The 11,685-nt window shown below is 41.5% G+C and overlaps 1 protein-coding gene across 3 annotated transcripts in view; it reads right to left on the reverse strand.

Annotated features, from left to right (window-relative positions):
• Positions 1-11,408, reverse strand: part of LOC110979045 (rap1 GTPase-activating protein 1-like) — a 124,690-nt gene extending 113,282 nt beyond the window's left edge. The window contains exons 1-3 of one of the 3 annotated variants that reach the window (XM_087147540.1): positions 11,267-11,408; positions 6,052-6,333; positions 1,296-1,334 (exon numbers count right to left, since the gene is read on the reverse strand). In XM_087147540.1, coding sequence (XP_087003666.1) covers positions 1,296-1,334; positions 6,052-6,080 — 68 coding nt within the window. In that variant the 5' untranslated portion in view covers positions 6,081-6,333; positions 11,267-11,408. Of the gene's footprint in view, positions 1-1,295; positions 1,335-1,907; positions 2,025-3,658; positions 3,816-6,051; positions 6,334-11,266 lie in introns of those variants that run through there. The other 2 variants (XM_087147546.1, XM_087147541.1) reach the window with 2 other exon arrangements.
• Positions 11,409-11,685: the final 277 nt, after the last annotated feature.

The raw sequence follows: 11,685 nt of genomic DNA on the forward strand, positions 1-11,685 counted from the left end.
CTGAGCATCTGATATTGAAAATGCAGGCAGTGCGGCAAACTTCAATCATGGGGGTTGTTGATGAGAAGAGACTAGGTTGATGTGCGCATACTTGTGGCTCTGTCTGCAAGTTTAAATTTATTTGCCTTGACATTTTTAAAATAAGTTCTTCAGCGAATTTCCAGTTAGAGTCGAGACTTTGCAAAGGGCTAATTGTATTTGATCAAGCTGGAAATCGGCTAACAGAGTTTAATTTTGACTCTGCACAAGTTGTGTTGACAGTACGCTATCTGTTTGCACTGGCGTATGTAATCAGTGATTAATGCCAGTGGCTGACTAGGACACAGCTGCTGTCTTTTTCACGATGCATCATTAGCGCTGACATTTTCGTTTTACTGCTCAAGCACGGAAAAGAAGACAGGCACTTCAGGTGGTAACTGTACGTGCCTTCTGTAATTTAGAAATCCCTTTGGTTTACCTGATAATGACAAATCAAGTACCTGCAGACCTACATTTAACTTTCTGTAGGCACAGCAGTCTGGGCTGGTTGTTAGACTTGTATAGACCTTTCCATAAAACTCAAAACTAAAAGAGGTCATGTGTTCAAAAATTTACCTTAATAAGCTACGCTTTCTGTAACACGTAACTTTTGTAATACAGCAATATTGTAATGTTAACCAATACAGAATGCACGCATTTATCCAAACCTAATTTTGTTTTAAATCATGTCAAACAGTGACCACTACATGTACCTACTAACTTAGTCAGTCAAGAGTTCATTCATAGAGTTTGTATAAGCTATCAACATCTACAGCTCAAATTGGCCAATACAACTACAGAACTGAGCCTAATTTCATTGGGCTGTAATTAAGAGAGCAGATGCTCGTGCTCAAACAAGTTCTCTGACTTAAGAACCATCACAGACACCAACAGCGATCTCGTTTACATGTCGTTTTTGCTGAGTAACTGCAAGTTTTGCCAACTACAAGAACAGGTTGATTTCGCGTGGTGCACACGACACATTTCATCAGTGCAAAGTTTAGCCAGGAAAATCACTAGTGGTCAACAAATACATGTAGTCTCCACTCCAACTTGCCCAAATCTTTCCTGTACTGAGCAGTTTCATGAAAATTCCCCCCCCCATCGATGGAACGTGTACCCAATTAAAATGATCCAACACACCCAAGCGTGGGAGAAGATAATGAATAATGGTCATCTTATTCACTGGGGCAAAGAATTTCACACCCTTGCAACCAATCGAAGCAAACACCTGCGGAGTGATTGAGGGGAAAATCAATCAGTGAAGATTCACTTACCTTTGAAGATAGTACTTCAACGACAAGGACTGTTCACACCTGCAGAGCAAAAAAAAAAAAAAGAGGAGACAGTCGATTAGCAGTATCTGTTACTTTGCTTGTTTTTCATGATTAACGGTGAGATTCATTTGTACAAGCCAGGTCCTCCCATTCAAACTGTAATACAGACTTTTCGTCGTTTCTATGGCCTTCGATATTTGGGTCTTGAATCGACTCCACTCTTGCTTCCAAATATCGGCATATATTTCCTGCACTATTATAGCTTATGGCTCAAGAGGTTGAAAATCCGTACAACTGTTGGCAAATAAATGATACTCTAGCAAAACCAACGCATGTACGTGTATAAAGACAGTGCATATGCAGCGGGTGCTACGGTGCTGCGGTGCCACTGTCACCACATGTACATGTATATTAGCACATGGACACCACAAACCACAGTACTCATGCCGCAGTAACATTACACACTTTATGGTAAAACCAACAATGATCAAATGGAAGACTTGTTGGTGTCCGAACCAAAACATCTGGTCCAACCACAAGACTGGCCACTCATAATCACCCAAAGCTAGGCAAAGGCAATTGCATTCCTTCAAAAGAATGTGGGGTACTAACAGAGACTTGGAGCGCTCATCCATGTTTTCCAATATTCAACAGCTTGCCAAAAACTTCCGAGCCAAATGCAATTTTGAAGATGTAGAGGTACCTGTACATGTATGCATGCCTATGAACATACACTGCCTATACATAAAATGAAACCTTCAGCTTTTCATGGGAATGTGCCTTGCACAAAAAAAAAGCCTTGGGCGCAGTTGTCAACATAAATACTACGTCAATGCCTGGGGTTCGTATTTTTCATTTTCAAAAAGTTATTCCTCTATGCAGCTTAAAATGACAGTCAACCTTTCCCAACAATGGACTTGTCCCTACTGCTTTTGATTTTTTTTACCCTCTAGGGCAAGACCATTACTAGTGCAGGAAATGAACTTCAGAAAGATTATTCTTAAGCCTGGGCCGAATGTCAAAAATGCTGAATGAACTTAAAAGTGATCCGCATCACTGATTTTCAAAGATTTCTTTGCCTGCCCAGACATATTGCAGAATGTAATGCACAACAAAGAAAACTTTTAGGGTAACCGGTGAATGAGTAAAAAATGCATTTCAGTCTGGACGAGTATAAAACGTCAATGATTTCAGCTGGCAATAGAACTGTCAAATACAGACTGGGCTTTGTTTTTTTATTTTATTTATTTATGTTCTGGGGTTTTGGGGTCTTTCAACAAGATATTAAGCAGGGTTTGAAAAAAAATTGTAACCCCCCTCTCACATTTTATTTATGTTCTGGGGTTTTGGGGTCTTTCAACAAGATGCTAAGCAGGGCTTGAAAAAAGGACTGTAGCCCCCCTCTTGCAGTTTTCCTTCAAAGCTCGTACTGTCAACATGTGAAAACATGTTGACAATACTAGCTTTGAAGGAAAACTGCAGAACCAAAATGTATCAAAATAAAAATAATTCATCCAACAACAGGAATTGCATCTCACTGGGGAGAGAAAAAAACAGGCAAGGTACATGTGTTCTCCTTAGGATTCACATCATGCCTGGCTGGCTCCATCTAGGCTAATAAAAAAATAATTTTCAATTAAGCTTGACACAGAGGGGAACATACAGACGTCTCATTCTCACTGGTACATGTACATATTCACTTCGTGTGTACATGTACACTGGTATATGCGTCAGTGCACATAGGAGACCTCCACTTCTGCCAGACTTGCTGCAATAACATTTTGATTACAAAAAGAAGCAGAAAAATGCGGCATCATCTAAGAACGGCTCATCTGACCTACTGAGCAAACTTAGTTGAGTACAGCGCACCTGTTTGATAAATCCATATTGTAAATCATTCATGAAGTGGCCAATACACAAGCCAAACCACAGGTAACAGAAAAAGGCCAGAAAATCTAAAAATGACACATAATTACATACACATGTGCCGCAGTGGGTTTCCTTGAGGTACACCACATCCTTTTGCCAATGAAATCAGTCACTTTTCTGTGGTGTACTTTTTACAAGCTCCACAACTTGAAATGCACCATTTTTTGCTTCTTTTTTTTAACCAATGCTGTTAGATGCAGTTAATTTCTACCATACATGTACTTTGATACATATTGCGCATTAAGCACTTCTGCACATTTCCTGTCATTTTCAGACAGTGAGTCCATTTCACACGCACTCATACACCATTCGTTATTCTGGCCTTTCACATTTTCATCACCTCTAATCTAATGTTTGGTCAATCATCCTTTCTTGAATCCTTCCACCTGAAAAGATCCACTTGAGGACTTTTGACTCGTTCAAAAGATACTCACCTGTGGTAATCAAGTCACTTGCAACACCACGAGGAACGACAAGTGCACGCAGCTATCACTTAAGCCTTATAACCCTCAACATGCACTTACTCTTCAAGAGAATCCTTTACTAAGATTTGGCATGGTTATAGACTTACATACTCATTCCTAGAACTTGGCAAGGCACACACTGGTATGAGGAATAACACTTTTTATCAATCATGTACTTGTGACTCCTATTTTGGAAAATAAATCTGTACTTAAAAGCCTGCAAGATTATGTAAAGCTACCCTCCCGATAAGAAGAAAAGGCTATAATTATGGTACAGGCCTCCACGCTACACCCACGGCGGAGAACGTGCTAAAAAATAACGTAAACATGTGCATGGTAGTGAGTATCTGGGAACCAGGATCAAGTGCAAAGTTTAATTTTGGGGGTGAGGTTTCTGCTTGTTGATACACCAGTCTGACAAGATCAGGGAGACACAGTGGTTGTACATATGATAAAGAATGACTGTTGATGACAGAAGCTACAGTCTATATGGACAGGTGCCTGGTCAAATGTTTGACATTGATAATCTTGTTGGGATTTGTTTTGCACTCAAATTCCAAAATTGTTACCAAATTCAGACAGTCAAATTCAGGCATTGCATTTGTATTTTTTTTTAACAAACTAAGGCATAGAATAAACACAAAATGCGAATAATGCTAAAATGAAAGTGTGGGAAGTTTTATAACCCCCTGCAGACACCCCTGTAAACATGTAAAAGAAATTTAATTTCAAATTGCCAAAATCAGAAAAAAAATTACACCTGCAAGGGCAGGCTGTATCTTGTGACAATGTTTAAAGTTCAGGCCAGGAATGCCCTGTCATTGTCAGGAGTGCTTTCTATTCAATTGAGGCAAACAAGCACTTGGCACAAGTTGGCAGAGATGGAGCAGTTAGGAGACAAAGCAAACAATAACGATTAAGCCAGGATTTCTTTGCTGGTTTGATCAGGGTTCACATATCATAAGAACCTTCTGGCCATGTTTGCATTGCTTTCAAGACTTCACACTGCATTGTTTAAAAAGTTGGTCAGCCTGCATTTAACACAGTCATCGGTGAGACAGGAAAAACATCTTTTTACCATTTATTACATTCCAATAGATACAGCTGGGACATTTAATTATAGTCCACTCCATCTACAAGTGCCAGTGTGGATTCTTAGCCCTTAAATGTATTCTTGGAGTAATCACCGTCTTTACACTTCAATGAGGCACATAATGGGCACTTTGCAACTTAAAGAGCCTGCTGTATAAATACTTGTACCAGCCAGTCAATAGTTTACCATCAACATGACCATGATATAGCCTACACTGTGATACATCTCGGGTCCATATATCAATATACTGGTGAGTACACACATCATGACCTAACTAAAGGTCAGATATTGGGTTTTGGGTTTTGATCAAAACAAACTCTTTGTATATTTTGATTCCATTTTAGGGTTCAATTCCAAGACAGGAGACACAGGCCAGTGCTTTTTATCCTTCTCCCCCTAAGTGAAATGTCATTCTTCAATGGATGATGGGGGGGGTGGTGGATGTAGACAATGCCGGAAACCAATTCTCACCACAAACATTTACAAAAATTCCTACAGTCAGAGGTTTCAATCACAAGGGAAATGTATTTTTAACACCAGAAAAACAGGTTGGCCAAAGGGCCTTGGGAATTATGCTACCAGTTGTCTCACATCAGGCAATGGATGTCACAACATTTTCTGCTTCCAAAGACCGCTTCTTTTGTCCTAGCTACAGATGTACATGTACAACCACTTGTTTCTACAAAATCTGCACAGAGTTCTTCATAATATAGGAAAATTCAAAATAAAGCTAAAGGGAAAAACTATGTTTTGTTGTGAGGTCTGGATCTATATCAAACATTCAATTCAACTACAAGTTAATTGCAATTCCAATTCCCTTCATATAAGTACCACAAGCAACTGAAAAAATAGGACGTGGGCACTCACCGAGGCTATTGAAGTGTTATCTGGTTCTGGTTTACAGACTACCCCTTATAAATTACTGAGAATGGACAGGGGGCATTTTTAAGTAATATTACATTCATCAAGATATGTGTACAATAACCATTCACTTGTACACTAAAAAAATATAGCTTGGTAAAATAAGCTTCGGTTCTTGCAGATAGCAAAAAAAAAGGAAAAACTGTACGGTGGCACACAAGAAAAAACAAGCGCACTTCACTTCACGCCAGCGTGCAAATTAGTCTGACAGTATACAAAATATTCTGCCATTGAGTATTTTCCAGCTTTTCACTGATGACAAAAATTGGCAATTGACACTAGGTGAGAGGACTCGTCTCGCTAATTACTAGCAATACGTGTACAATATCAATAAGAAAAGGGTACTTACAGCGATAGGGTGCGTTCCAGTCGTCTCATGATGTCAAGTGACGCTGCTCCAAGTGACGACAAGAACGACAATCTTATCTTTTGACAATCCAATGGGTCAGTGATGATAAACCTAATAGTGCTTCAGTTTAACCTAGAGACACTTGGATGCTCACTGAGTGTTCTGATGAGGCCGCTTCACGAGACAATGTTCCACTTGAAGATGATGGAACGGTGAACACTTCCATGCGTGGGCCCTGGCTAATACGGTACCGTCTGAGAGATAATTGTCTCAACTGCTAATCTAAACAGAAAAGGTTCAACATGTGTATCGTAATCAAAGCGTTACATAGCCATCTTTCAGATGGCTATGCAGCTTCCAATTCAAGTCAGCTGGACAAAAGAGACAGTCAATGAGTCCACAAAACACAACACAAATTCAATGCAGAAACAGGGCCGTTTCCTACCTACATCAAATTCCCAAAGTCTACACAGTATTAATGACATCAGTTGATAAAAAAAAATCCAACAGGAGTCATCCAATCTGCCTCAAGCTAAACCTGAGGAGAGTTTCGCCGTGAACAGAAAACGGCATGCACCTACACTTATCTGAACATTCACAGAGATGCTGGTTCCCACCAAACACTGCTACAACAGGAAATCAGGCAGAAAAAGAGACGACTTTAGTCTTTGCGATGTCTCCACGCTGGCTGAATCAGTGCCCCGATAAATCCAGCTTAGAGAGAGCTCTTCATCTTGTTACACCAGAAACAGCAACAAGGAAACAACTGTGTGTCCTGCAATCCACTTATTGCATTTCTGAGATTACTAATCATCCAGAGTGGGCAATGCAATGACTGGACAGTGTCCGAACAGGAAATGGATGGAAAGTCTGTGGGTCACCCAAGGCCCTTCCTCCAGCCAGCCAGCTAGCCAGCCAGGCCTGGCCTGTAATCTCTCTTCAGGTGCTAACAGAAAACCTGTCAGTTTACACCTCTGGAGAGTGTAATCTGCACCCTCCAACAAATTAATTCACACCTCCCAGATGCTTCATGCCTGGCAAAGCTGTTAAGGCAACACAGCCCAAGTTGTTTATTGCTCCAGACAGTCGCTTACCTGTAGTCCTTCACCAAGGTGATAGCTGATCAACACCTTTTCATTATCCAGTGGCTAGGTCTTTTTTACAACCTTGGAAAAAAATGGAACATCCATCTCCCAATCAGAGGATATAACCCTGCAGATTACGCAGCAATCAAAGTCTTCACTTGTCTAAATTTTAAAGCAATAAGTTTTCACCTCTGTAGTTGCAAGTGCAGTGAGAGGGACAGACTACAGAATTTTTTTCCACCTGGAAAGAAAAGGGAAGAAATGACTCTGATATGGTTCACTGATTAGCACCAGATTATTTTTTTCCAGTCTAGCTGCTGTAAATACACCCACAGTGTGAGTTCCCAAGAGAGATGTCCTCTGCAGAAATTGTGCGGTTTGACAGCATCAGTATCAGATTCGTGGGAAAGAAAATAAGACCTTCTTGAGGTACAAACTTCTACGTCATTATGGGTTGCAGCATTCTCGCATTTCAAAAGACCATCCCTCAGACTGTGAAGGTACAATAATGTTTCTGACGTTATCAACGAAACCCCAAAGAAGAATCCTATCTTATCTGTCCTGAGAGAGCAGTAACCAGCCCCTGGCAAAAGTCCAACCCACACCTAATCCTTGCTCCAGCTGACAAAAGGCTGAGACGTTTTCTTCACAACATCTCTTTCGCTCTCTCTCCCTCTACCTACGCAGGACCCTGGCAGAGGAAAGTTCAGTCATCACTAAGTAATCTAACTCCTCTAACAATCATCCGGCTACAGTCGTACAGAAAAATCTCCAAAAGCCAGTCAAAGAATACTTCTGTGACCGAAGCAGAGGATCACGCTTGCGAGCCCCGTTGGCGACACTTCGCACACACGCGCCAGATGACAATAGAATTCCTACGGAGAATTCCTGCACTGTGGCCCAATGCACCAGTCTGTCCAACAACTTGTTTTCCGCCCAGCTCGCAGAGGTAGTCGGATTTCAAACACAGAGGTGGATGATCTGAGAGATGGAGTGACATCTACGGAGGGACGGGGATGGATTGCCGGACTGATTTCCCCCTGGATCGAGTAGGCGGGGGATGCATAAAGCATAGGATGCATACGCAGTGATATGAACAGGCACATAGGCGAGTTTTACTGGAGAGCAAAATCAGAAATTTAAACAACCAGCATCAGAAAGTCAAACTTCAGAAAATACCCATCTCCTTTGGTTGCAAATACAATCAGCAGTATTCACCACACAGATCAGACAGTAGAAAACACTGTCAGGTTCAGCTGTCCTTCTACTACGCTTAGCCTATATATGAACTCTACCAGAAAGATCACAGAAGGTAGGTCAAGACTGGAAGAAATTAAGCCGTTAACTCTCTAGTAACCAGAGCGGGAATGGTCAACAAATCACTGCAGTTCTGTTAATATTTTCCAAGTTGTATATAAGTGAACTGACCAGATGATCATGTTGCCAAGGGCACTTTTCCTTTCAATGAGAGGAATCTCTCAAAATATGCCGGCAGATATTTTTAGCGGGAACACCACAAGGCAGCGCCTGCATTCCTGAAGGGCTGGACAGACTAGCACAAGAGACAATCCATTCTCTCTGGCTTATGTGAGTCCTCCTCTTCTGCATGTGTGCCTAGCAAGTAATGATGACGGTAATGGAAAAACCAGACAGTCTTATTTTCTCCCCAGTGGCCAAGTCACCGGCAGATGGGGGGGGGTAGCACCAGTCCCAAGCCAGGGCATACCACACTGCAATCACATGTGCACAGGCCACTGGTACATGTATTAATTTCAATTACATTGTTTCTGTCACCAGTCATTTTGGTTCCAATCAATCCTTCCGTTTCTTCATGCATGAAGTTGTGTCCCTTCAACACTGCAGAAGGATTAAGGGAACTTGCTGAATAAATGAATATCCAGACGAGGGTAAATTTCCACCAATTTTCTTTTTTTTATGGTGGGGCAGAACAAGCTGTCACTTCATCCACGGCATTCAATACATAGAGACTTTCCCTGGATCCTGAACACGGATTTCGGCTTTTACATACAACTTGCCGCCGCTGTTTTAACAGATAATTGATTGAAGTTTGCATCTATTGGTACGGTCGGTAAATATTAAAAGCAGCATCACTCACCAAGCTTGATGTCATAAGAGATCCACAGTCAAAACGCAGTTTTTGGGATTGCAAAACGACATAGAGTGGCAATCTGCAATCATTCAAGTTGTTTTGTTTTCAAACAAAACCGGTTATGATGGCTGAAAAAGGTTCACAATAATTCTCCGAGTCACAGGGACTTGAAAAGTACCAAATTCTCAGGGAAACCTGGGGCAGTGGACAATATTCCATCTGGCAGGCAGACAGTAGCATTTTGTAAAGAGAGTTTTGTGTGTGGGTTTTAAATCACCTCCAATTTTCTGCCCCTCCTTAAAACCGCAGTTTTCAGCTGGAATAAATGTCAACTTCAGGTAGAACTCTGAAGCAAGAGGAAGCTATAATTACAATGGCAAGCTGCTATGGGTGTTATGACTGTTAAGCACATCTGCAATCAGGATTTAACCAGTTGATGCAATTATGCTGGCCAATACCAACGAGCCTCAACAAGCTCTCTCTGTGGTGAGGTTTCCCCCTCCCCTCTTTCTCTCTCTCTCTCTTTCTCTCTCTCTTGGGAGCAGAGAGAATTGATACCACTGGGGTCATTACTCATTGCAACCAGAATTCAATGACCAAAGAAACGAATGGCTTTCATGGTATCAGTTAAAAATGGACCGGCAAAAATTAAGCGATGGAATTAATCATTACTATTGCCATCTGTCACTTCAAGAGTCAGCGAGCTCGAGATCCGACTGTGAACAATAAACACTAAATGTGGCCCTGAAGGTGAGCCGATGAACTTAACAAGGCTTTGAAATCAGATGCGGTTTACAGAAAATAAACACAAAGACATTTATTATTGCAATTATAAGCTGGTTCTTTTTAACATTGGATGTATGGATGGCAGTGGATTTCAAAAGACAAACTGAAACAAATCAGTCACCAATTAATTGCAAACTGAATGCAGATCATGTTCCCAAGGTGAAATATGTCATAAGCGGAACAAAACAGCAACTCCAATCAACCAATGTAAAAGTACAAACACTGGCAATTCACCGAAATGGGAATGGCCTTCGTTGCCAAGCCACGTACACATTAGCTCCATGGTATATATACATGATTCCTCAGGAAATGACAAAGGCACATTAATTACAAACACAGAAAAATCTTTCACTTCAACAGCAGGCACAACGTGCCAATTATAGTGAACACCGAGTGTAAACAAATGACGTGATGAAAGCAAGGAATGCTACCAGCGATTAAAATCGAGTGGGGTTGAATTTCTAGGATTCTTTGCCCAACAACAATATGAATTTTTGTAACTTGGATCACCAATACAGCTACAGAAATGGAGCTGTGAAAATGAAAAAAAAAAAAATGGACTACAATGCCAAAGAAGTGAAACACCGATGACAGCACTGGTGAGATCCAAAGCTGAAGAAATCCGCATTTTCCAAATCCCAGCAACTTCAAATGGTAACTGATGCTTCTTGCGAGGAGATAACAGAGAGAAAACAGAGCCGTGCTTGACCACTCTTCCCTGACTGCAATGAGTACTCCTTGGGATGAGCGCAGGGTGTCGATATGAGGGTCGAATCGTGGATGTTGGAGGTCGGACTCTGGTTACCATTAGTTGACAGGCTTTGCATATCAGGGCCATTCTCTCAACACAGCTCATGAGGTTGAGTGAGTGAGGCATCCGAAGCATGAGGTGAGAGAAGCCCAGGATGAGTCTGACATAACACAGCATAGTGGGGGGGGTTGACAGCATCCCTTTAAAACACATCCAAGAGAAGAAAATTACTGGCTAGCACAAGTAAAATGCAGGAGGGAAATTCTATCATAAATGTCTCATCAGCCCGAAGAACAATGGAAAAGACATGAAGCTCGGCATGGCCAAAACAATCAACAAACTGATCAAAGTCCAACACAACACTTTCATATTGTCATAGCGATGCAAGAAATGGAGGACAAAATATATTCAGGACACTCCAGTACAGCAACATCCACAGCTGCGCTGTCCAACAGGGTTACTCAAAAATACTATTTCTATTACTTGTTCAAATTTCCAGCCACCATCCTCCAGATAACATGGGAGATAGCCGGCAACTCGATTACTCTTTCCTGCTACAGCGGGACAATCTGATCGACCAATACTGCCTGGTTGTATTCCTCGTACGGCCTCACTGATTCTGAATGCACGCGCTCTGTTGATCAAGTGAACATAGACCGACAGTTGGAATCACAAAGCCAAAAGAAGGAAAAAAACACTTGCCTGGAAGAGCCCATTTAAATTGGGGGGGGGGAGTGGGTAAAAATATCCTTTTCTTTTTGCCATATGAAACACAGACAGAGTGCAGAACGATCAGAATGAATGTTGGGGAGACTTCCCTCTTAAAAAAATGAAAACCAGTTGGACGCACCCGAACCCACCTTCAACTTTCATTGTCATCAGCCGTTACAATCATCTAGGCG

The sequence above is a fragment of the Acanthaster planci genome, linkage group LG16 (genome assembly GCF_054643075.1).
Source record: "Acanthaster planci isolate LZ-2023a linkage group LG16, COTS_SCS, whole genome shotgun sequence".
Taxonomy (NCBI): domain Eukaryota; kingdom Metazoa; phylum Echinodermata; class Asteroidea; order Valvatida; family Acanthasteridae; genus Acanthaster; species Acanthaster planci.